The sequence below is a fragment of the Sciurus vulgaris genome (genome assembly GCF_902686455.1).
Source record: "Sciurus vulgaris genome assembly, chromosome: 19".
NCBI classification, from domain to species: Eukaryota; Metazoa; Chordata; class Mammalia; order Rodentia; family Sciuridae; genus Sciurus; species Sciurus vulgaris.
In genome coordinates this window covers 1,062,495-1,089,398 of record NC_136480.1, presented here as the reverse complement: position 1 = coordinate 1,089,398, position 26,904 = coordinate 1,062,495, and the positions used below count along the sequence as shown (strand labels likewise).

The 26,904-nt window shown below is 48.9% G+C and overlaps 1 protein-coding gene across 2 annotated transcripts in view; it reads left to right on the top strand.

The window, feature by feature from the left end:
- Positions 1–26,687, top strand: part of KBTBD12 (kelch repeat and BTB domain containing 12) — a 50,393-nt gene extending 23,706 nt beyond the window's left edge. Inside the window, exons 5-6 of one of the 2 annotated variants that reach the window (XM_079122114.1) lie at positions 9,308–9,505; positions 25,946–26,687. In XM_079122114.1, coding sequence (XP_078978240.1) covers positions 9,308–9,505; positions 25,946–26,118 — 371 coding nt within the window. In that variant the 3' untranslated portion in view covers positions 26,119–26,687. Of the gene's footprint in view, positions 1–168; positions 669–9,307; positions 9,506–25,945 lie in introns of those variants that run through there. The other variant, XM_079122115.1, reaches the window with a different exon arrangement.
- Positions 26,688–26,904: the final 217 nt, after the last annotated feature.

Below are 26,904 nucleotides of genomic sequence, written 5' to 3'. Positions count from 1 at the left end.
AACTCCGTGAGACCCTGTCTCTAAATAAAATGTTTTAAAAGGGCTGGGGATGTGGCTCAGTGGTTAAGCACCCCTGGGTTCAATCTCTGGTACCAATCGATCAATCGATAGCCTTTTCTAAGGAAACCTCCTTCTGTACATTTTGTTGAATTTTTTTCTCATGAGCAGGTATTAAGCTTTGTCAGACGCTGCTTCTACATCTGTCGCCATGGCCAGGTGGTTTTATTGTCTCATTCTGCTAATGCTCACTTGGCGCAAGAATAAGGAGCTCAAAGAGAATTCCCACTGAGCAAAGCGACGTCAGGGTCACGCGCCAGAGTTCACCGAAGAGGGGTGTTGGTCACAAAGGTGGTAGTGGGCTGCTGTCGCTGGGCTGTGTGGGATCTCTTCACTGCGGAGGTGGCCACAGGTCAGGCTGGCCTCAGAGGAGGGTTCCGTGGAGTGAGTCAGCCGCCAGCGCTGGTCTCGGGTGGACGGTCCCCGAGCCTGTTCACTGAAGCCGATGGCACTGATCCATCAATCATGTCACAAACCAGTTCTGACGCTGAGCCCTTACGGTGGCTGTAGAAGAATTCGTTGTGTCCTGGGAGCAGGGGACTTTAACATGCTCCCCACTCGGTCCTCTGTCAGCCGAAGCGGCAAGAGACACCTGCAGGGATGTCCCGCTAATCACCGCTGGTGCTGACTGTCTTAAAGTCAAGCCTCTGTTTGTGGGTTGATCTTCAGTCTCTGTGCTGAGCAGCACGACCTCATCCTGTCTTGGTCTCTGAGTCATGTTAGCACCGTGGATGAACGCATCCAGCTGTGCGGCAGACCAGTGTAATACAGCATCCCAAGGGGAGGGTCAGAGGACGGCCTAATGGTAGGACCTAGGTTTTCCCAGGTTTGACCCTGAGAGCACGTCCAGCAAGACCTGTCAGAGAGTGAGGCCTTCCTTTTAGTCAGTGTGCCTTTTTGCTTGGCTAGAAATGGCTCTAACTCCTGCGGGGTGGAAATCCAGATTCAGAATGAGGTGTTACCTGGGCATGGGGGCACATGCCTATAGTCTGAGCAGCTCAGGAGGCTGAGGCAGGAGGATCGCAAGCTGGAGGCCAGCCTCAGCAACTTAGTGAGGTCCTAAGCAACTTAGTGAGGTCCTAAGCAACTCAGTGAGACCCTGTCTCTAAATGAAGTATAGAAAAGGGCTGGGGACGTGGCTCAGTGGTCCGGTGTCCCTGAGTTCAATCCCCAGTACAAATAAATAAATGAATCATAAGGTGTTATCAGTGGCATGGACTCTCGCTGGTCAGCAGTAGAGATCCCAGGCTGTGCTGTTTGCTGTGACTGCGGCAGCAAAGGGATTTAGACCGGCTGGGTGTGTCCTGGGGGCCTGGGTGTTACCATTTCCCATACCGGCCAAAGTTGGGGACAAATTTTTGAGGGCCCCCAGCGTGGTGCACCCCTTATGGATGAGTGTCCCCCTCAGGAGTCAGACCTCTGAAACCCTGAGCCCCCAAAGAGACCCTTCCTGCCCACAGTGGCGCTGGCCGGGCCTTCAGTCACAGTCACAGCTGACGGGCGCCCCCACCGCGCCCCGGATTCCCCCGATGTGGAGAGCGAGCGCCAGGAGCCGCTCCTGGTCACTTGCCAGCCTCCTGCGGCAGAGCCCCGCCTGGCCACCTGCGCCTGGTCCCCTGAGGTGCGCACGCGGGTCGCGGGCGTTTTCCCTAAAACGGGGCTTCTGGCGTCCCTGCCAGGTTCCCACGCTGCCCAGGCCCCGGGCCCAGCCCGAGTCAGCGGGGCTCAGGGGGCACTGGGGGGACGGGTCACCGTGGGAAGATGCTTTCCTCTTCCTTAAGCGGGTTTGGAAATATGTATGTATTTTAAAACTGAATATAGACTTTAAAATACGTATCATACATTGATATATATTAAGTCATGTGCCTATATATTAAGATATTTATTATTTTATGGATATATTGTTATAGACAATATATGACTACATATTATGTAATATGTGAATATATTGGATTATGTGAATCATATTCTTTATATTAATAAATATATTACTATTTATAGATTATATATTTCAAAATGTGTTATATACTAACATCAGTGTTATTAATATATATTAATGCAAATAATATATTTTAAAATATATTTCAATGTATTTAAGTATATAAAATTATATTTTAAGATGTTTTAGACATTTTATATATATTATATATTTATATACTTTTTTAAATATATATAAGCATATTTTAAATTCTGCTTTCATATATTTATACACGAATATGTTTTAAAGTACGTATACGAATGTGTTTGCTTACTTCTCAAGTTACCCAGGTTGCTTAATCAAAATGGCAGACCCCAGCCCTCGCCTCTGACAGGTTCTGGGTCGGTGGGCCTGAAGCGGGGCCTGGGGATCTGAGTGGCGGGCAGCATGAGGCACTTCCGGTGCGAGTGCTCCGGAGACCAGCTGAGGAAACCCAGGTGTCCTGAGGAAGGCACAGGGGGCCACCTGTCACGCCCACCAAGGCAGCTTATGCTCCAGGTCCTCGCTGAGCATGCGTCCCACAGGGGACAGAGACCAGCAGGACAGCGTTTCTTCTGCTAAACCTCTTAAAAGATGGGAGCAGGCTGCCTGTATGTTCTGATCTAATCACAAAAGCGTCCCGGGCTTAGAACCCGGAACAAACAAGAAAAAGAAATATGCTCTGCCAGGGCCCAAGAAGTCAGTGGGATTTTCCCAGCGCCACCTCATTCTGAGAAAAGACTTGGATCTAGAGACTCAGCAGCTCCAGGAGGCTTTGAACTGGAGCAGGTGACTCACCAGAGCTGGCGTGGCTCTAAGCCCCGGGGAACGACTCCCAGCTGCGTGTAGGAAAGGCATGAAGCCTTTGCTATCTGGCATCCTCGACGGGGTACCATGTGGTCTCTCGAAGACCGCAGCTTGTCTGCAGCTTAGCGACAGTCATTTCTAGCTTCAATATCCCAAAAGTTCAGAGAGAGCCAGCTTTCCGCGTCCTGTGACGAGCGTGGACTCTCATGTCATTCCCTCAGTGTCTGGCTCCAGTGTGTGTGTCTGTCTTCAATTTCCCAGCAGACTTAGGGATACAAAGCCCCAGTCCCCAAACTTGTCATTCCAGGATTTCCAGCACCCAGCAGTGGGCGTGCGAGATGCCGGTAGCTTAAGATCAACCAGAAGTTTGAAATGCCTTTGATCCCGAATCTCTGCAAGTTTCTGCAGTGTAAAAGCACCACGGGGCAGAGCTGACAAGGTCATTGAGAACAGACAGCAGTGTCTTAGCATGCGGCTGAGCCTCTGATTTGGCCGTGTTTGCTGCAAAGCCTCAGGTGCAGTCGGCGGGTTGTGTCGCTACACACCCAGGTAGTTGCTTGTATGAGGCAGTAAATTGGGGGGCAGTCATGCCCACAGCAGGGATCTGTTCAAGAAAGAAAATCTGGGGCTGGGGTCCTGGCTCAGTGGCAGAGCACGTGTGAGGCACTGGGTTCGGTTCTCAGCACCACATACAAATAAATAAAGATCCATTGACAACTAAAAGAAAATTTAAAAAAGAAAGAAAACCTTAGGTATATGCCGCCTGTATCTATCACAAAAACAGAGCGCATTGCTCCCCCCGAATCTGTAAAAAGAAAAATGTTACATATTTTGTCTCACTCACTAAAGCAGAGAGTAACATATCAAAGAGCTGAAACAGAAAAATCATGCTTTAGAAAGGAAAATATCAGTTATCCAAAAACTCCATTATTTTGAGCGGAACATATGACGGTTCTTCAATTAGTTTACCCTCATTCATGTGTGTGACCAATTTTTTTTTTTTTAAGTCAGCCTCTTCCTCCATCATTCCTGGGATCAGTATGGAAACGAACATAAATAATCACTTTCTGTAAATCATTTTTTTTAGACACATGATAAATAGGCCAAAGCCTGGTTATCGTCCTTTTTTTAAAATTCATTTGACGAATACCGTCAGGTACCCTGGAGAAGGAAGACCTTGTGCTTGTCATCTCAGGGAACATAAAGATGTATGCTGGGCCCTCAAGGGGTGGCGTCTCGTGCCTCTTACACTTTGAAGCTGTGCAGTATATTTGAGTGACAGTTCTCTGCAGGGCCCCCCTCGGAGGTGTGGGTGGAAGCTGAGGCTGCATCCCATTAGCTCTAGCTCAGGGTAGCAGAGGCCAGTGATTCTGTGGGCAAGAAGACTGAGAGAAGAGAGCGAAACTGCAAACTCAGATCAACGACACTTCTCAGTTGTCTGGCCCAAGTTTCCACGTTCTGGAAAACTGGTTGTTGTTATCATTGTTGTTATTGTGGGGTTTTTTGTTTTTCGGGGTTTCGGGGGCGGAGGATTGAACTCCGGAGTGCTCAACCCCTGAGCCACATCCCCAGCCCTTTTTATTTTTTATTTCGAAACAGGGTCTCACTGGGTTGCTGAAGGCCTCACTGAGTTGTGGAGGCTGGCCTCGAACTTGCGATCCTCCTGCCTCAGCCTCCTGGGCTAGCAGTATCACAGGCGTGCAGTGCTGCACCCGGGTGTTGCTTTCTGTTTTGATCGAAGTGTAGAAGAAAGCGAGAGACCTGGGATGAGGGTGACGAGCTGGCTCACTTGTGTATTCAGTTCAGTTTTTATGGCTTGACCGTCCGGATCCGGTGTGGAAAGTTCTAGAGATTCGGATGTGAACTAATCATCATTCTGTCTTCCAAGGGCTGACAGGGAGGGGAGGAGGGAGGGAGACCTTAGAGGAAGACGTGAATATGGCCCACGAGATATGAGGACAATGGCGACACTCACCCGGGGCTGTGCCCCCAACCGGTTGTGGCATCTCGTCTTGCTGCCCCCTGCTGTTCCCTGGCTTTGCTCCACCTCCTTCTCCCCTCTTGGCCTGGCCTGCTGGGACCCCTGCTGGGTCAGCAGTAAAGGGAAGGGAAAGATGGGCCCGGGTCAGAAGGTTCCAGACTTGGCTTAAACCCCCGCCCCCACCCCACCACCCAGGGCTGAGTGCAGACAGAAAGCCCAGGGGTCAGCCAGGGTCACGGGACAGGATTTCGCAATGCCACTTCTTTGGCGCTGGGCTCAGCTCCAGAACTCTCTTTTCAACCGTGGCGTTACTTCCCTCGGGGGTTGATTTTCGCGACAATCCGCACGAGGTAGCAAACAGCACGCGGCCCATGACTGTGCTCTCAGCAAAGGAGATGGAAGGGCTCGGGCTGAGAGGGTGACCTGGGACACGTGGGGACTGTCATCACGCGTTTCGTGAGAAAAACCCAGGATGCTGGTGGCTCAACAGTGTCCCGCAGCACCTGGCGTTTGGTAGAAAACAGCTGAGGACTTTTTTTCCTGACGATCTCCAAGGGTCAGTGGGAGACTTTAAAAAGTGACAAGTTCACGTTTCCTTCGGCAACTTATCCCCCTGCCCGGAGGCTGAGAGGAAGGCTCTACCCGCATCCTAGCTCTCTGACCTTCCAATTTGCTTGATGCAACTTCAAAAGAAGCTCGGAAGGGCCATTTGGCCATTGAGAACGGATCGATTCTTTTTTTTTATTTTTCGGCACTAGGAATTGAACCCCCCGGGTGCTTAACCACTGAGCCACATCCCCAGCCCTTTTATATTTTATTTGGAGACAGGGTCTTGCTAAGTTTATGCTTAAGGCCTCTCTGAGTTGCTGAGGCTGGCCTCCAACTTGCAATCCTCCTGCCCCGGCCTCCCTAGCTGCTGGGGTTACAGGTGCACACCCCTGCACCCAGCAATAAGCGATCAATTCTAAGGTCAATTTGAATCACCATCAATTATAGCTTTAGCAAATAATTAATTGAGAATCATCAAGCATAAGACTTCAGCAAATGCTGATTTCCTTATAAACATCCTAGAACATGAAAAAGAATAAGCATCGCGACGTGAGTCACAACTGCCTGCCAGCCACTTATATAAAGTCCCTGAGAAGAAATGCATACAAGTTCCTACGGCAGCACTCTTGAAGAGGAGGAGCACACGTGTGAGTCCTCGCCCTTCTCGTCTGCCTGGTTATCTGGTAACCCAGTCCTTGCACCAATTTGTGAAATTCATGTCACTCTCCTTCATTTACAGATGAGAAAGAAAGCGAGGCTCCACAGGAATCAAATTGAGCCCCTTCATCCAGCTAGCCTGTGGCCACACAAGGACACGCAGCAGGGTGTGTCTTTCCAAGAGCCCGCCTGCTTTCGCTGTGGCTCGTGGGTCTCACACACACACACACACACACACAGATTCATTCCCCGCCAAGCCTGGTGCAGCCAGCAGTTTGCGAGCTTGTCAGAACCATTAGAAAATCTTCCTCCTATTTTGGATCAAGCCCAGGGGAGAGCAGAATAAGCCTGCCACCTTGAGGCCACCCTGCCGGCACCACTGTGTCCAAGGGCAGCCTGGACAGCGGGTCCCTGGGGACTGTCCGGGAAGCGGCACAGCCCTCTGCCATGGCCAGCTCCCTGCCAGGCTCTGTGTGGGCAGGGACAGGGCGCCGACTCCCACGGACCCTCCAAGAGGAGGGGATTCATGCTGACCCAACCCCAGGAGTCTCATCTCCGAAGAGGGGAAAGGGAGGTAGGGTCGTCTCCTGTAATTTTCTCCCTCCCCTGCAAAAATATAATAATAATCTAGATACCTATTTTGCATGGTAGATGCATTTGGAGATGACTTGCAGAGATCATTTCTATTTCATTCGCCTGGTTTGGAATTAAAGAAAAGTCAGGCCGAGAGGTTCTGGTAGCACATAAATTAAATATACGGAGGCGTCTCATTGAAATTCTGCAGACGCGCTGATCCACGCTAGGTTTCCTCTCATCAAAAGGCCCCTCTCCTAGCGCCGGTGCTGACTTATTAATAAGGATCGGGCCTTTATTTGATGATTTGTCTAATCAAGATTCACCTTCAGCGCACGCTCGTTAGGTCTGCTGCTCATAGCGTGTCCTTGATGGTGGTACCACACCCAGAGGGACACACAGACCATGGCCAGGCACAAAGACCGAGCACCCAGTAGGCCACGCCGCCCGCGAGTTCAGCGTGTGAACAGTCTTCCATCCAGAGAAAAAGCACATGTCCAAAAGGCTGAGGACGGACATTGTCACCAGATACACAAAAATGACATTACTTATTATTCCAAAAAGTCAACAGCATGAGCTGATGTCCAGGACTGTGCGTGTCGGGTCGGGGCAGCTTTTCTCAGGGCTCTGCTGTGAGACTGCTGAGTTAGATCCCGGATGTTGGTGCTCGGTGGGCCTCAACCTGGCCCCCCGTGACTCGCCCTTGACCTCGCTGTTCCTGGCTGTGGTGGGGATCTCGCTGGCTCTTTCAGAAATGGACAGTGAAATCGTCTTACCTTACGGTGCTCACAGGATTCTGCCGCTCTGGATAAAACCTCTTGCCCCACAAGGAGGAAATGCCACTTTTTATTAGGTTGAGAACTTTCTTGCTGCCAAGGTGCCGCCCTGAGAGTGGCCCCGGGGACAGAAGTACTGTGTGGTCAGCTGAGCCAGGTGTCACCGCTCCTCGGAAACAGCAGCTCACACTCGTCGCCGTGGCTGATGGTCTAAATTATTTATCCAGCCGCATAAGACAGAAAGCAACCGAGAGCTTTCGGAGTCGCGAGCCTCCGCCCCTGGATTCACACTGAGGTAGGAAACTGGTCAGACTCCATCGGCAGAGAGGAAAAAAAAGGCTGATCTCCAGAGTCCTCTCCCACCATGTCTGATGCCCCAGATAAGCCCCCATGCCGGCAGAAACCAGCTATTCACATCCGGCCTCTTGGGTTCATAGAGAACTGTGTGGCAGAACCAGTGATATACAAGAGGCATTAGAATTTGGTCTTTGTCCTCAGTGAGCTTAATAGTGCAGGGAAAGCATATGGGAAGTTAAATTCTCCTTCTTTCATTCATTTATCCCAGACACACACTTGGTGTGTACTAGAGGTGTGGTCTAGTGATCAGGATGAGAAAACAAGGCGGGCCTGGAATCCCAGCTGCTCAGGAGGCTGAGGCAGGAGGATCACAAGTTGGAGGCCAGCCTCAGCTTCTTAGCGAGGCCCTAAGCAACTCAGTGAGACCCTGTCTCTCAGTATAATATAAAAAGGGCTGGGGAGGTGGCTCAGTGGTTAAGCACCTCTGGGTTCAGTCCCTGGTTCAAAAAAAAAAAACAAAAAGCTATCCTTCAGGTCAGGAAATGTGACCCTGACATTCAAGACTTTTCCTTGTGAGAATTAGCAAAGGAGGGAAAAAAAATCACCTATAAACTTGTGCTTTTTATTATAATGGATCGGAAAATCTTATATGATTACTTTTCCTATGAAACACTGAACTGAAATTCATCCCTGGGTAAATATTCCAGTTCCTTGTTACCATCTCTGGACTTGTGCATTTGCTCTGCATTGCTTTAAAGTCGCCTGTCCCAATGTCCTTTATTCTGTTTATTTGTATACACGGTCTGTTCCACTCCATTAATTTCTGAAATGCAGAAAACCTACCTTATTCATCTTGTTAAATTCCTCATCACTTAGCACATGACCTTGCGTTTATTGGGTACTTAATATCCGTCGGATGCACTATATCCAGAAATGGGGGATACACTGGGCATCTGAGTTGAGGGCTCTCCTTCCATCCCAAACCTGCCCTTTCCTCATTGGAAAACATTCATGCAACTGAGAAAGATGGACTTGCAATGAGGAAGGGTAGAAAAGACATCCTCGCTAGATACTGTTGCTAATGATCACCAGCAGATGTTCTAGCTGGGTTACGTGCAAACCTGATGTTCTTGTCTTGAAGGTCACTCAGGTTGTATAAACCGGTGTTGGACATTGTGGAATCCAAAATCTGCAGTCTCACACAGAAGCACAAAAACAGGGAACACAATGATTAAAGGTGGCATTAAGCCAGGCACGGTGGTGCAGGCCTTCAGCACCTGGGGAGGCTGAAGCAAGAGGATCGAAAGTTGGAGGCCAGCCTTAGCAATTTGATGAGGCTCTCAACAATTCAACAAGACCCTGTCTCTAAATAAAACCCCAAAGGGCTGGGGACGTGGCTCAGGGATTAAGCCCCCCTGGGTTCAATCCCCTGCTACCACCAACAACAACCACAAAAAGTGGCTTTAAATGTGGCCATGGGCCACGTAGTGGACATCACTGTGGCTTAGGTACTAGATCCGAGAAGTAGCACCAGGCGAGACGGAGGAGAGTCCAGTTCCTCAAGCCTGTGGCACAGACCCCGCTGGGCGAGGCTGCTGTCCCTGGCAGAGCTTCCGATCCCGACCATCTCGTTTCCTGTTTCTTCCTCTGCAGGCGGAATTGGCTGTGTGGGTCGAGACAAGGGCCAGGTTCGCAAATGCCTTGACGTGGTGGAGATCTACAACCCGGACGGGGACTTCTGGCGAGAGGGTCCCCCCATGCCGAGCCCCCTCCTCTCCCTCCGAACCAATTCCACCAGCGCGGGAGCCGTGGATGGGAAGCTGTATGTCTGCGGGGGCTTCCATGGAGCAGGTACGGGTCTGCTTCTGCATGCTTCCCAGCCCGGGAGCTGCTTTCCACCTCTCCTCTCGGTGGCCAGAAATGCTCCCAAGAGCGTTGAGGAGGAGCACATAAGCACTGGTAAAATAATAATAATGATGATGATAATAAGGCTTTCAGAGCCCAGCGACCTTGAGCAACTGACTAGACCTCTGCTCTCAGGTTTCACATTGACCAAATGGAGTATCAACGCCGACAGGCTGTTGTACGCATTCTGTGGCTTCCAGTTTATAATGCATCTGGCACATGGCAGACACCCAATATGGATCGAGGGGAAATGGGACCAGAAAAGGATTGCCCGGTAGTCGGACTGAAGGGGAGATTTATTAATGGGGGGAGCCAGTGTGGCACTGCCCGCCTATAATCCCAGCAACTCGGGAGGCTGAGGCAGGAGGATCACAAGTTGGAGGCCAGCCTCAGCAACGGACTGAGACCCTGTCTCAGAATAAAAAATAAAAAGGGCTGGGGAAGTGGCTGGGTGGTAGGGCAGTCCTAGGTTCAATCCACAGTACTGCAAAAACAAAAAAAAAAAAAGACTTTAATTGTAACCTCATTGACAGAGTCATTAGGCCAGCTCGTACCCAAGGACACAGACCTCCCTGCAGAGCACTTCGAGCTTTGAAAGAGTGACAGATCCTAAGGAGGCCAGCACTGCAGCAAAGCAGAGCCTGCTGTTAGGCCTGCCTGTGTTTTATGAGCACGTGATTATATGTAGCAAAGAATGTGGACACTTCTTTCACAATGTGAATTACAAGAGGCTTATGAGACGTGTGAGTCAATATGACAAGGAGACCTCCTTTGGTTCAGTTTTTAAAATTTTGGTTCTTGATTCAAACAAATCTTCCATAAAAAGGTATTTTTCAGATACTCTAGGAAATTTGAATATGGGCCGGTGTTAGTCTAATTCAGGAATTATTCATATTTAGAGGTGATAATGGCATTGTAGCTTTGAGAAAGAAAAGAAGTCCTAAATAGAGTTATTGAGAAGGAGTCATAGATGAAAACGAGAGGCCTTCTGAAATCTGCTTTCGTCTACTCCAGAATTTTTTTTTTGAAAGAGGGGCAAGTGTAGATTTGACAAGATGGTAAATGTTGATAATCATTGAAGGTGGATTATTGGATACTTGAGACTTTATTACTTCAACAATTTTACAGCTCTATGCTTGAAAGTCCCCATAAAAAAAGCTTCACTTTTTTTTTTTTTTTTTTTTTTTTGTGGTACTGGGGATTAAACTCAGGGCGCTTCACCACTGAGCCACCTCCCCAGCCCTTTTTATATTTTATTTAGAGACAGGGTCTCACTGAGTTGCTGAGGCTGGCCTCCAACCTTGAATCCTCCTGCCTCAGCCTCCCAATTCACTGGGATTACAGATGTGTGCCACCACACTCAGCTCACCTTTTCTTTATTTGTTCTTCGGAGGACTTTCCAAAGAAGTGTTAAAAAAAAAAAAAAAAAGTGTTAATATCTTTTGCATCTTGTACATCACATGCCATGATTGGGTAAATGTTGTAATCAGTCTATTATGGAAGCAAGAAATCTGACCGAGGCTGGAGGCCTAATAACCTGAAGACCTGCCTGAATAAAAGGACCTGAGAAGCCGAGAGCAGAGGCCCAGATGCCCGGCCCACTCAGCCAGGCTGTCCCTTAGGGCTGATCACCTGAGCCTCTCTCAGACATCCCCAGGCCTCTGACTTGCTCTTAACCAAAAAGAAGGCCAGAGAATTCAAGAAGTAGCCTCAGGCCCTCTGCAAGCATGGGAGGTAATTAGTGTCAAGAGACCAGAAGACATTCTGTTCTGCCTTATTGATCTTATTTTTTCTTTCCGTAGCATTAAGGTAGAGACTTGACATCCTGCAGTTTTGCAACCATGTCTAAAACAGGTAGCATGAGCCAACTTCTTTTCTTGGTACTGTAAGAGACCGATAATGCATGCAGCCGGAGCGAAGAGGATTTACTCCATGAGCTCCAAAGTCCCTTTTAATTATTCAGTTCCAAGATGGTAGATTGTCTGGAATTAGCTGAGTGAACAGTTGCTGAAATTTTCTGCAAAGTAGAACAATGTATAATAGCATACCCATGGAGACCCAGAGAGCTCATCAGACCTAAACAGATGCTGAGTGTCCCCTCCTTGTGTGACAATAAATAAATGGGACCTACTTGTCCCATTTACTTAATCAGAAAACCACAGTCAAGAAATTCATTTCTTGTGCTCGTTAGTTAATTCAATAAAAATTTATTGAAACGTATCCTAGGCATTTGGGATATAATCTTGAGCTGTTCGACGTTTAATGGGAAAGACAGATACATACACATGCAGTACACACAGTGACTGGGTTCAGGTTAAAGCGCCTCTAAGCCCCTCTGGAAGGACAGTCAGTCAAAGAGGAGAAGAAGGAACAAGAGCAACACATTTTTGGAAGCTGGGATGCAGATGAAGGAGGGGTAACAGATATGACCTGAGAAACTTTAGCCTTAAATTGGCAACAAATGTCCCACAGAATCCTAGGTAATCTCAGGAGCTGGCCAGAACAGACCGAGCTGGAGGAGGAAATGAACATGGGCCGTAATAGGAAGATTAGCTGAAAGACAGGAAGGTGCCCAAGCTCCTGCCCTCTTCTCAGTACTGAGACAAGGCCCCTCCTACACCCAGACAGACTGAAGCCGAGGACGGGAGTGGGGCTCAGGCACGCAGGACCGGAACCAGGGGACTAAGTGGAGGACCACACGCTGACTCCCAAGAGCCCCAGCTTGGAGAGCAGTATGGAGCTTTCTCCAAAAACTAGGAACGGAACCGTCATATGACCCAGCTATCCCACTCCTTGGTATATATCCAAAAGATCTGGAATCAGCATTCCACAGTGATGCAGCCACGTCAATGTTTATAGCAGCTCAATTCACAATAGCGAAGCTATGGAACCAACCCAGGTGCCCTTCAACAGATGGATGGATCAAGAAAGGGTGGTCCATATACATGATGGAATATTACTGAGCCTTAAAGAAGAATGAAATGATGGCATTTGCCGGTAAATGATGGAGCTGGAGACTATCATGCTAAGTGAAATAAGCCAGTCTCAGAACCCTAAAATTTGAACTTTTTTTTCTGATATGTGGAAGCTCATCCAAAATAAGGGGGGCAGGGAATGAAAGGGAAAGTGAAGGTGATCCCATCGAAACAGAAGAAATACCAGTGGACTAGATGAAGGGACCTGAGGTGGAGGAGAAGGGATGGGGTAAGGGAAGACGAGAGACGTGGACCTAACTTTCCTGTGTAGATAGATGAATATTCCACAGTGACTCTCGCCAACATGTATACCCACAAGACACTAACTAAAAAAAAAAAATCTATAAGGGAATAGCAGAAAGACCCATAGTGTAGAGGGAAGGACAGAAACGGGGGAGGAAGAGGTGGGCAGGAAAGGGGAACGACTAGGAACTGAACAAGAGCAAATTCTACTCCCTGCTTTTATAATTCTGTCAAAATGAATCCTAATGTTGTGTATAACTAAAAAGGACCAGTAGAAAGAAAAAGTTCTAAAAAAAGTCCCAGCCTCCTCCCCTTCCTGGCACCCAGAACCTGGGCAGCCAGCCCCTCCAAAATAGGACAAGCCAGCTCACCCTGTGGTGAATCTCAAAGGACAATCTCCCATGCCAACCATCCCTAAAGAGGAGCAAGCAGATAAGATCCCCAGGCATTTGAAGCCAGCATGTACATGAAAGAAAGAAATCAAAACAAAGAAAAGCAACCTGGAGGACACAGAGGCCCAGCCAGAGGAGACGTTGTCCATGGGAGAGGAGAGAAAATACCATGTGCTGCAACCGGCATGGCGGTAATTCAGATTCAGGCGAGGGGCGGCGGGGGATTAAGAAAAGCAAACATTTAGAGGGAAAGCGTCTCTGGTTGAGAAGCAGTGACCCAGAGCTGGCCCAGCACGTTTGTATAGGGTCTCATAAACAGGAAGTTAAAGACTTCAGAAGCATCGTTCTTTGTGCACTAGGAAGTGACAGGACAAGACACATTTTGTAGCTACTCCACTGTTGAAATGCTGGGGCTTCCTATGGCACCCAGGAAAGCGGGCAGCTTGGAGGTTGCAGCCTGGGCGACACTGGAGTTATCTTGCTGTGCTCAGAATCCTCTATCCCTGGGAGCCGGTGTCTGAGACCTAGGCCAAGACTGACACCACACCCTTGGTTTGCACAGTCTTTATGGACAGGGAGTCACCATAGCAACTGGGCAATCTTGACCCGTACTTTTTGTTCAGGAAGGAAGTTCCCAGCATTTGCAGGAGCACCACACCACGAGGCAATCCAAGATCGCCGCACTCCAAGTTGTGTCTACAGAGAGAGAAAGGATATTCAAAAGGTTTCCTGGGAATTAAAAATACGATAGCGGAAATGTACAGTGGGAAATTAGGGTGAATAGAAAACATCCAAGCAGAGCAAAAAAAGTCAGATGGAAAATGAGAGAAAGAGGAATCAAGTCCAGGAGGGCCAACATCGACGACCCTGGCGCTCTGAAAACTACAGCGGAGAAACGTGGCGGGAAACCAAAAATGGTCCGCGAAGCACACCCAGGAAATTTCCCAGAACTGAAGTCACCAGATTGAAAGAGACATCGAACGCCCAGGATGAAAGCAGACCCAAACCAGAGCACATCACTGTGACATGAAAGAATATTAGGGACAAATGAAAAGCCCTAGAACTTTTCCGGAAGAAAATAATCATTTCATACAAAGGCCAAGTCAGATTTCTGAACTGTGATATCGGAAGTTAGAACAAAATGAAGCAAATGCCTTCAGAAACTCCATGGGAAAGTTATTTTCCCCCTACACGTCTGTGTCTGCTGAACTGTTCGTTATGTGTGAGGGCACACGTGGGGACATGCAATATCTCAAAGAAATAAATTTGTCAGATCTTAGTGTATTGAAGGAAGGTTTGGACACGTGTAAGAGCAATGAAAACAAATAAAAATAAAACAACTTCAGAGAAAACAGTAAATTGCACAGAAAAAGTATGCCACACAGCTCATCTATGAAGAACCTTCATAATAATAATGCCGTAATGATGGAAAGACTCAATATTGAGAGTTAAACTGTGCCTTAAATGTACTGGGAAAAATGCAGCAACAGAAAGTAGGAATGAGAGAAAGCTAAATCCCCATTTTCCACAGTGGGAGTCAAGAGTCTTCAATGCCTTTGTCTTAGACTGTTTTCCATTGCTATAACAAAATACCTGAAGCTCTGAACTTATAAAGAAAAGAGGTTTACTTAGCTCACAATTCTGGTGGCCCCATCCGATAAGCCTCTGGTGAGGGACCCCATTGGGCTGCACCACAGTATCTCAGATGGCATCACAGAGGAAGTAGGTGAAGGAGGGAGAGATCACCCGCAAGGCAGGAAGCCAGGGACCCCTGGGATCAACAGTAACCCTCTCTTAAGCAACTCTGCAACCTAACTACCTCCCATTAGGCCCCTCCTCTTAAAGGTTCCGCCACCTCCCAATACCACCACACTGGAGTACCCCAGTTTTCCTGTACATGAATTCTCTGGAGGACACGTTGAAACCCCAGCATCCTTCATCTGAGAAGTCAAGAAGTGACCGTAGTATTGAAAATTGTTATTTATGGGTATAGTGGTCAGTGCCCAGAGAGTCAGCCAGGGTGGAAGGGAAAGCAGTAAATAGGAACAAGACTTGTAATGTTATTTGACTCTTTAATTCATATGAATGAGTGAATGGTTTCAGAAATTAAATTTAAAGTATATAAATGAAGTACATAAAATAGAGGAATATCAAGGAGAATATTAGGGGAAATATTAACAGGTGCGTCTGTTTAGAGACAGTTCTCCCTGGGTCTCAGGTGGTGCTGCCTGTCTTACGAGCTGAGTCGCTGACTGCCTTTGTGGGAGACTAGCTTTTCAAACATCTTTGTGTAGCAGACAACCTTAGAAGATACAGTATCTCCCTCTGTAGCAAAGGGCAGACATGCTTACTGGCCACTAGGAAAGATTCACCTTCCTGGCAGGGTACAGGGGCACCTGCCTGTCATCCCAGAGACTCAGGAGGCTGAGGCAGGAGGATGGCAAGTTGGAGGCCAGCCTCAGCAACTCAGCAAGGCCCTAAGCAACTCAGTGAGACCCTGTCTCTAAATAAAACATAAAAAGGAAAAAAAAAAAATATATATATATATATGAGGCTGGGGTGTGGCTCAGTGGTTCAGCACCCCTGGGTTCAATCCCCAGTTACTTTCCCCCCAAAAAAATTCATGTACCCAAAAACCAGACCCAGCCCTGGGGCTCCGTGCGGAGCTGACACACATCGCCGTTGCAGACACTCGGGTCCGTGTGGTGTCATCCATGCTGTGAGTCCTTGCAAATCTCAAACGCGGACAGCGATATGTCAGCATGGGGCAGAAAATCACTTCTCTCCAATGAGTAACAAGCTCAGAGAGGCCCGCGATGCTGACGAGGCCAGCAGCTGGACGCCAGGCCGCAGAGCAAGCCCAGCAGTGGTGACTGCGGCCACGTTCGCTGACATCACAGAAGCAGGAGGGTCGAATGTGGAGGACCTCCATTCGGGGGTAAGCTCTCAAGCCAAATAACTCCGGACTTCCAGAAGAGTCGCACCGATACTAAGGCCTGACGAAACCCAGAGACTCCTGTCTTGACCTTCTGCCTCATTTGCATGATGTGACATCTTTTTTTTTTTTTTTTTTTTTTTTTTGCGGTGCTGGGGATGGAACCCAGGGCTTTGGGCTTACTGAGCTGTCTCCCCAGCCCAATGATTTAACATCTTTACAAACATTTTTACTTGTAGATGGATACAATACCTTTATTTTATTTATTTTTATTTTTATATGGTGCTGATGATCAAACCCACTGCCTTGCATGTGCTAGGCGAGCACTCAACCCCTGAGCCACCTCCCCAGCCCTTTTTATATTTTAATTAGAGACAGGGTCTCACTGAGTTGCTCAGAGCCTTGCTGAGTTGCTGAGGCTGGCCTCCAACTTGCGATCCTCCTGCCTCAGCCTCCCAAGCCACTGGGATGACAGGCGTGCGCCACTGCACCTGGCCACTGGCTTCTTTTTTACCCACTTTAAAGACCATCAGCCTCCTGCACTGACCAAGGCCATCATCTGATGGTCAGGCTTATTTGTGACATGCCTCTTCTGTCATATGACATGCCTCTTCTTGAGACATGCCTGATTCTGTGAATCAGGGACACTGTTCCTTTCACTGACAGACTGGCTCCTTCACCACCAGCGAGAACAGGTAACATCCCTCAACTGAGAACACCCCACGTTTGCCTGGGATGGGTGCCTCATTTTATCATTTATGATTCATCCATATGCCCACAAGTTCAAAACAAGATGGAATTTGAGATGACTTACCAGCATCAACAGTAAGATAGAGAGCAACACATAAAAAACACCACACACCAGACACAGTGGTACATGCCTATAATCCAGGCTCAGGAGGCTGAGGCAGGAGGATCGCAAGGTGGAGGCCAGCCTCAGCAACTTAGCGAGGCCCCTAAGCAACTCAGCGAAACCTGTCTCTAAATAAAACATAAAAAGGACTGAGGATGTGGCTCGGTGGTAAAGCACCCTGGGTCAATCCCTGGTTCCAAAAAAAAGAAAAAAATACCACACAATACAGTAGAAATCAAGTAAATCAGGAAGTAGAAGAAAGGGAAAAATAAAGATAGAAAAAGAAACCAAGCAAGGCAGAGCGGAAGCCGGCACCCGGATGGCCTCCACGCTCTTCCGTGCGACCCCCCATTTACCTGATCTCACTGGAGGCAGTACAGGGAGGAAAGCACGTCCCCTCAGGTCTCCGTAGCACCCTCCCCGTAAGACCAGACCGCTGCACGTCTTTAAGCGTGAGAGAAATTTCTCCCCATAGCCTCAGACAAGGTAGTGAGAAATGTGCTCAGGTCGTCTCCGTTAGTGAAGAAAACAGCAGTTGGCATTTCACCAAAGAGCAGGTCACAGGAGCTCAGTTCCACGGGCCCAGCAGCATCCTGTCTGTGCTTCTCGCCTGGTCTTGCTGCGTTCAAGGGTGGAAGTCACACACGAGAAAATGCGCGTCTCCAACTCACTCACAGAGTGAACTCCAGCCACACGGGGCACCGCCTCCCACACACATGGAATTTCTTTGACATCTTATTTCTGTTTGGGTGGGTACTGGGCCTTGAACTCAGGGGCCCTTGACCACTGAGCCACATCCCCAGCCCTATTTTGTATTTTATTTAGAGACAGGGTCTCACTGAGTTGCTCAGGGCCTCGCTAAGTTGCTGAGGCTGGCCTCCAACTTGTGATCCTCCTGCCTCAGCCTCCCCAGCCACTGAGATGACAGGTGTGCACCACAACATCCAGCTTCATTATTTTTTAAGATATGTATTTTTAGTTGTAGATGGACACAATATTTTTATTGTATTTATTTATTTTTATGTGGTGCTGAGGATGGACCCCAGGGCCTCACACGTGCTAGGCAAGCGCCCCACCACTGAGCCCCGACCCCAGCCCTGACATCTCATTACTGACCTCGAAACAAAACCAAGTGTTTTATTTACTCAATGAGACACCCGTGCCTGTTTCCATATTGAAATAATGTTCTAAAATCACTCCCCTTGGAGGTAGCAGCATGCAGGAATTCCTGGTTCACTTAGAGAATACGAGGCTTTTGTATTCAGTGTTGTCTTGTTTTTGGGAAATTAACAGAGTAGAAAAGAACCGACTCGGGGTTCAGCCTCCTGCTTCTTCGCCTTATTAAGTATGATAATATTTTAAGAAGCTCAACTCCCATAAAGTAGGTCACTTCAAATGCCAAGCCTTTTCCCCTTGCTTTATGAGTTCCAAAAGGGCAAAAACTGATCAAAGCGCTCAGAGGACCCCAAGAGGATGCGGCGCGCTGCTGAGCTGTGCGTGGTGAACGTGCTTACAGCTCCGTCCCTCCTGAGGATCCAGGCTAGAGCCCCCCACGCCCACACACAGAGTTAAGAAGGCTCTGTGGGTGTCTCGGCCAGTCTACTATGAATGCAGTAATTTCAGTCCATGTAAATAAGAGATTTCTAAGAAAACTGATAACAGGCAGACACGGTTTTAAAAAGAAAAAAACACACAGCACGGTGGTACACACCATGATCCCAGCAACTCAGGAGGCCGAGGCAGGAGGATCGCAAGGTGGAGGCCAGCCTCAACAACCTCATGAGACCCTAAGCAACTCAGTGAGACCCTGTCTGTCATGATTTAGGTGTAAGGTATCCCCCCAAAAGTTCACGTGTGAGACAATGCAAGAAAGTTCAGAGGAGAAATGACTGGGTTAGGAGAGCATTAACCTACTCAGTGGGTTAATCCTCTGATAGGGATTAAGTGGGTGGTGACAGTTAATTAGGGAAGGTGGGGTGTGGCTGGAGGAGGTGGGTCCCTGGGGGCGTGCCTGTGGGGTTGTATTTTGTCCTTGGTGAGCAGTTTCTGTTTCCTGATCACCACGTCCTGAGCCATGTCTTCCGCCATGTTGTTCTGCCTCACTTTGGGCCCAGAGCAATGGTCTCTGCCATCTATGGAACGTGACCTCTGAAATCATTGAACACCAAATCTCTTTTGGTCACAGCAATGAAAAGGCTAGCTAACTGGCACGCTATCTCAAAATAAAAAATAAAGTCAAGTGCAGTGGCACTTGCCTGTCATCCCAGCAACTCGGGAGGCTGAGGCAGGAGGATCACAAGTTGGAGGCCAGCCTCAGCAACTCAGCGAGATCCTGTCTGGAAATAAAAAATAAAAAGGACTTGGGGTGTGGCTCAGTGATAAAGCACCATGGTTTAGTCCCCAGCACCAAAAAGGAAAAAGAAAAAAACTTCCTCAGTAAACACTCCAATGAGCAAATGGGGCAAATTAATAAAAAGTCTGTTGAGTGCGATCTTAAAGGTCCAGCCTGATGCTAATTTGAATCAAGACACCCGGAAGTCTTTCTCCCACTAAAACAAAGCCGGAGTGCGGCCCTGCTGGGAACAGCCCAAGCCGTGGCGTGACTGAGGTGGAAGGGTCGTGTCACCTCCACAGGTGGGACAGAAGGCAGCAGCCACCCTACACACCCGTCCCGCCTGGCCAGCCCCGGTCCAGCCCTCGCCCTTCCTGTTGGGACATGGCTACCTGTGGACCCTCCGACAGACAGACCCGGCATTGGGCCTGTCAGCCTCTTGCTCTGGAGACTGAGAAGGGGACAAGAGCCGTGGCCCGCTGCGGGGCCCTCCAACCACAGCAGCGGGCAGGATGGAGGGGCAGGGGTGGCATTCTGGCCACCCTGCACCTGGCCTCCATCTGGGGAGGGACCTTCTGTCCAGTGGCTTCCACTTTCCCACGGCCGGTCGTGGGAATGATGGTTTCTGTGGTCACCAAGACCCTGATACGAGAAGCACGAGGCTGCCAGGCTGGACATCACGACTGGACTACAGGAGAAGAACCTACTGGAAACAGCGAGCTCCATGGCTGAATGCACAATGCGTGGACTCCAAGACATCCTTCTCCTGATCAACAGACCAAACGGACAGAGAAATGAAAGCGAAAAGAAACTGAGAGCCGGCACGGTGGCGCACGCCTGTCATCCCAGCAGCTCAGGAGGCTGAGGCAGGAGGATCGCAAGGTGGAGGCCAGCCTCAGCCACTTAGCAAGGCCCTGTCTCTAAATAAAATATAAAAAGGCTGGGGAGGTGGCTCAGTGGTTAAGCACCCCTGGTGTCAACACCTGGTACCAAAATAAAAAAAAAATGAGAGAGATAATTGAGAACGGAGCTGTCCTGAGACAAGAGCAGGAATTCCATTGGATAACAATGATATAAAGGAGTTAAATAGTGTATTAGTAAATTTAGTTTCATAGGACAAATAAAATATACATACACACATTCCTTTTTTGTTTATCTATTTGTTTTTGGTGATGGTGGGGATCGAACCCAGGGCATCTACCACAGAGCCACACTCCCAGCCCCGGCAGGCTCCTGTTCAAACACGTGTGGGACAGTTCCATTCACTAACCCGAAGTCAGGGCAAGAGAAAACCCCAATGGAGTTTCCTCAGTAGGAAGGAGAGAAGCTCGACGCCCTACCCACCGTGCAATGAGGCGGTAAATCTGCCGCACGATGATAATCCAGTGCACACAGCTTCGTGCCGAGGTACACAGTTGGAAATCCTAAAAGATCACTGTAGAGAAGTCTCGGGCTAAAGCAGAACTCGGGTCTAAAATGTGGAGACGTTTAAACCACATTTGGGCTCTTCTAAACACCCGCTGAATGCTCAGCAGAAAAGTGATAGGTGTGCAAAAGCAACGCAGTCACCCTCTGGTGGCCCTGTACATCAGTACGACCACTCAGGAAATTGTAACGGAGGTTCCTCAAAAGACGGGGCACAGAACCACCGTGTGACCCAGCTATGTGTCCTGCTAGAATTAAAGTCATCAGGTGATACGGGCCCTCGCCCACGTTGACAGCAGCGCAATTCACCAGAGTCAGACTGTGGAACCGGCCTCCGAGTCCATCAGTGGAGGAATGGATAAACAAAGTGTGCCGTGTATCCCTCCTTCCTCCTCCTTGCCTCCCACCCCCCCATTATGTGTCATCATCCGCTTATCAGCAAGATCATTCTTCCTTTGGTTTTTTGAGATTGGCTTATCTCACTTAGCAGGATATTTTCCAATTTCATCCATTTGCCTGCAGATGCCATAATTTTATTATTCTTTATAGCTGAGTAATATTCCATTGTATATATATACCACAGTTTCTTTATCCATTCATCAATTGAAGGGCATCTAGGTTGGTTCCACAATCTGGCTATTGTGAATTGAGCAGCTATGAACATTGATGTGGCTGTATCTCTGTAGTACGCTGATTTTAAGTCCTTTGGGTATAGGTCAAGGAGTGGGATAGCTGGGTCAAATGGAGGGTCCATTCCAAGTTTTCTAAGGAATCTCTACACTGCTTTCCAGAGTGGCTGCACTAATTGCAGCCCCACCAGCAATGTATGAGTGTACCTTTCTCCCCACATCCTCGCCAACACCTGTTGTTGCTTGTATTCTTGATAATCGCCATTCTAATTGGGGTGAGATGGAATCTTAGGGTAGTTTTGATTTGCATTTCTCTTATTACTAGAGATGTTGAACAGTTTTTCATATGTTTGTTGATTGCTTGTAGATCTCTTCTGTGAAGTGTCTGTTCATTTCCTTAGCCCATTGTCGAACTGGATTATTTGAATTCTTGGTTGTAGAGTTTTTTGAGTTCTTTATAGATTCTGGAAATAGTGCTCTATCTGAAGTATGAGTGGCAAAGATTTTCTCCCACTCTGTAGGCTCTCTCTTCACAATTGCTGATAGTTCCTTTGCTGAGAGAAAGCTATTTAGTTTGAATCTATCCCAGTTATTGATTCTCCCAGCCCTTCTTATATTTTATTTAGAGACAGGGTCTCACTGAGTAGCTGAGGGCCTTGCTAAGTTGGTTGCTGAGGTCGGCCTTGAATTTTCGATCCTCATGCCTCAGCCTCCGGGAGCGCTTGGGATGACGGCATGCACCAGCACACACAGCAAGTAAAGGTATTCTAGTGTAGCAAAAGAAACTCTCAAATATGTCTTGTTCCAAATAATTCTCTCTAGCACTTTCAAAGTTTTGGGTTAAATGTTCTGGACCTAATTCTCTAGTTTCAGCACTTCTGGTATATGCACGGGTTTTTTTTTTTTTAATAAATTACATAGAAAGATAGAGCGCTCACCCACTCCCAACGTTGAGAAATATATCAAGTTTCTTAATTAGGTAATTGCTAACATGTTGGCCCTTACCAGTTTGGTTTGTGAATTTAATATGTAAATTCAATGTACACCATACTAATTCTGTTTGGGGAGTGATGGCTGGTTGCTTTTCTTTGTTTTCAAAAACTTCAACAGGACATACAAAACTTTAAAACTGATACAGTTAAGCCTCTGTACACCCCCCTATTTTCAGTAATTCTGGACTCTTGTTTTGTGTACGGCCTGAAACCTATTTTTTTCTGGGAGTATTTTCAAATAATCCAAAAATCAGGCCCTATCAACCATCAATACTTCAGTGCCCACCTCTAACTGGATGGATCTTTTTTGATAGACCCCACCAATACCTAACAAAATTGCCATAATTTTCTTACTACATCTGGTACCCATTCCAGACTCAAAGTCCAAAGGGCCTGAAGATATTCTTTTTTCCATATTTATTCAGATTCTGATCCTGTCACTTACGAGTCATAAATCCTCAGGCCAGTTAATTAGCATACCTGGATTTGTTAGCTTGCCTAAAAAAAATGGAGAAAATAATAAATCTCTCTTAGATGATGGTTCAAGAGACTAATTGAGATACTACATTTAAAGCACTTAGTAACTCATCAGAAACATAAGAAATTCAGACAGAAATAGAATTACCTCTACAAATATGAATTCACTCCTGTGTTCCTGTTGTGTATTTTTGTTTTTGAGACAAGGTCTCTAGAGCTATGTTGTCCGGGGCGGCCTCAGACTCCTGGGCGGCCTCAGACTCCTGGGCTCAAGCGATCCTCCTGCCTCAGCCTCCCCAGGAGCTGAGACTACCGGTGCCCACCATCCCACCCAGAATCTTCTGGTGTCACATTAATTATGTGAACCCAGTATCATATTCCAATTTGCAAATTAGGAAGAGTGGTTCAGGAGTCCTCAAGGTATGAAATGGCGATATTCCTGACACCTGTGTGTGCACCACAGGGAAGCTAGTGAGGGAGGTGGGAACCTCAGTCAAAAACTGGCAGCCCAACCGAGGGCAGGACTCCTGTCCCCAAAACCCCACAAGACACACCAACCCTGCACCCAAAACACACCCGAACCCACTGACCAACCCAACAACGCTGCACGTGGGATTAAGGTCCTGGGCGTCTTGGAAACACTGTCACACTGACCAACAGGTGTGCCCTCGGGCAGGGCGCAGGTCCCCGCAGCCGAAGACCCCAGAGGGAGCCGAGGGGTGGCCTGGAATTCGCCTTCTCTGGGAAGAGAATACAAAACCCAGAGAAGGACACGTCCCCCGTGAGCTTTCTACACCATCCAAAGGGAAGAAAGAGACAAACACACATAGGAAAACTTAGGGCTTCTGGATATAAATTCAGAAAACCCAGGCGTGACTCGACCCTTCTGTCCCCTGCGTGTCCCCAGCTGCGTGTGTTGCTGCAGACCCACACCGTCTCCTGTACCCCTGCCATGTTTTGGATCTGGAAAGGCCCACGTGTTGCGGGCTCGTGTGGCGCTACTGAGAAGTGGCGGGTGCTTCAGCAGGTGGAAGAAGTTAGGTCATGGGGGCGCCTGAGGCAGGGTTATTGGGACCCCCACGCCTCCTCTCTCCACTTCCTGGTTGTCACGAGGAAGCAGCTTCCTCTGCCACTTGCTCCCACCATGATATCCTGGGCTACCACAGGCCCAAAGCAACAGTCCAGCCAACCATGGACTGAAACCTGTGGAACTGTGAGCCAAAGTAAACCTTTCCTCCTTATAAGTTATTTATCTCAGGCATTTTGTCACAGAGACAGAAAGCTGACTAACTAACAACCCGTGTGCACGTCTCTCCATCCCACCGAGCTACTATTTCTATAATAAAGTTGTCCCTGGGTATCCTCAGGGAATTAGATCCAAGAGCCCTATAAATACCTAAAATTTCTTATGTTCAGTTTCCTTACATACAATGGCAAAATATTTGCATAGAACCTACGCACATCCTTCTGTATACTTCAATGATTTATAATCTTAAGACAATGCATAACCTATTTAAATCATTGTGATGCTGGCCGGGCACGGTGGTGCACGCCTGTCATCCCTGCAGCTGCAGAGGCTGAGGCAGGAGGATCGCGAGGTGGAGGCCAGCCTCAGCAACTTAGCGAGGCCCTGAGCAACTCAGTGAGACCCTGTCTGTAAATAAAATCTAAAAAGGGCTGAGGAGGTGGCTCAGTGGTGAAGTGCCCCTGGGTTCAATCCCTGGGACCAAGAAATAAAGTAAAATAAAATAAAATAGTTGTCACACTGTATTGTTAAGGGAAGAAGTCTGCAGATTCAGTACGGACGGAACTCTTTCCCAAATACTTTGCATCCACGTTTGGTGGCCCCCAGGCACAGGACCCGTGGATGTGGAGGGCTGGTGTAACAACAGTCGGCTGTCGGTAAGGGTCAGACGCTGGCCCACGGGCTGTGTGCAGTGACTCACGTGATCCTTACGTCCATCCTGTGAGGCGGGTGCTACTATTAGACCCATTTTACAGACAAAGAAAAAGAGACGCAGAGCAAGGAGGGAACTCATCGGAAGCCACCCAGTGTCCAAGTGACAGAGGCAGGACTCAGGTTCAGTCAGCCGGACTTCCCAGCCTGGCCTCTGAATAGAGGCTTTTACGCTCATTCTCTCTCTATTTTTTTTATTTCTAACATGGTGCTGAGGACGGAACCCGGTGCTCACACCTGCTAGGCGAGCGCTCGGCCCCTGGGCCCCAGCCCCTCAGCTTTATTTCTTGGTGACAGCGCCTCCTCACGTTTTCCCTGAGGGTTTGGCCACCAGTCAGGAAGGTGCCAGGGCCCGAGGACTCTGGCAGCAGGTCTTCACCACCCTGCCCAAAACACCTGAGGAGAACAACTTTGAAGAGGAGCCGGCGATTTGGGCCCAGGTTCCCCACGTCCAGTCCCTGGTCGGCCGACCCCTTTGCTCTGGGCCTGAGGTGAGGCCTGAGCGTCATGGCGGAAGGGCCTGGTGGGGGAGCGCTGTCCCCTGTGGCAGCCAGGGAACAGCGAGAGAGGGGAAGGGGCTTCGAGGAAGGTACGCCCTTCCTGCCGCTGCCCACCTGCCTAGTGACCACCAGGTCCGTTCGTTCAGACCAGGGCGGGCTGACGAGGCCTCAGCTCTCACAGTCCTGGAGAGATTTTCCTAGACCCTGCCCACGCCTTTCGAAAGTTCCTTATACTGCTGGGCGCCGCGGCGCACGCCTGTCATTCCCAGCAGCTCGAGAGGCTGAGGCAGGAGGATCGCAAGGTGGAGGCCAGCCTCAACAACTTAATGCAGTCCTAAGCAACTCAGTAAAACCCAGTCACTAAATAACATATAAAAAGGGCTGGGGATGTGGCTCAGTGGTTAAGCGCCCCTGGGTTCCATCCCTGGGACCCTAAATAGGTGTGCTTCTCTTCCACACTTGGTTGATTTTTTATTATGAGCCACAGCGTGGCCTTTCTTAGCTGCTTTAACGTCAGGAACACTGTGCGTTCCACTTAACCGATCTTCATTCGCTTGTTCGCTGATTGATTTGGGGTGCTTAATGCCTCGCGGAGAGAGTGGTCTCCTGCAGCGTCGGTGACATCGCAACTTGATGCCCCCATGATACCTTGTCTTCCTGTTTTGCCGGATTTCAGATCGCCACGAGGTCATCTCCAAAGAAATCCTGGAGCTGGACCCTTGGGAGAATCAGTGGAACGTCGTCGCCGTCGATGTCCTCATGCACGACAGCTACGACGTGTGCCTGGTGGCCAGGATGAACCCCCGGGACCTCATCCCCCCACCCCCAGACTTGGTGGCGGAAGACTGAGGCCGTGTCACGCGGGAGCTCCTGCTGGGCCCGGGCAGCCGGCAGTTCACCGTGGCGGGCGTCGCATGCGTAGTGAGCCCCTGTGCAAAGCGGCAGGTGCTGGGTGCTGGGGGGGGGAGGCAGGGTCTTCCAGCTGATGGGGTAGATAAGACAGGGGCAGACGCAGGAGCGCAGAGCCCCCCAGTAAAGGAGGAGGAGGAGGAAGCAATCCCAGGATGCAGTTGGTGGTGAGCTCATGGAAAAGGCCGAGCAAACGTCCTGAGGTAGAAAAGTCCATCCGAACATCCAATCCAGGCACAGACCCGGCAAGAGCCACCCAGCCTGCCAGCTGCCCTCTTGGCTCCAGCATTTAAATATCTTCCCCAGCGCTGGAGATGGAACCACCCGCCTCGGCCCACAGTGGAGCACAATGAGTCACCCCTCAAATGTATTTTGGGGATGACATTTGAAAGGACACATGGGAAATCCATCTATTTTACTGCCATCCCGTATTTCTAGAAGCACAGCAGATGCGTCTGGGTAGCTGTTCTACAACTTCCCAGGAGAGCCAGGCATGGCCGGGAGCTCTCTGGTAAGCAGGTGTGGTTGGTAAATTCCCTGGGATTTTCCCAACACAGAGACAGCTCTTTGGCACAGACAGTGACAGTCGTGACCATCATCTCGTGTCCCCAGGATGCAGCTGCTCATCCTGGCACGAAAGGCAGGTCCCATAAAACTAAAGCCTGTTAGAAACCTGTTTCTGCCACCAAAAACGGGGGTGGGGGGCAGGAGGCCCAGTGTAAGTTG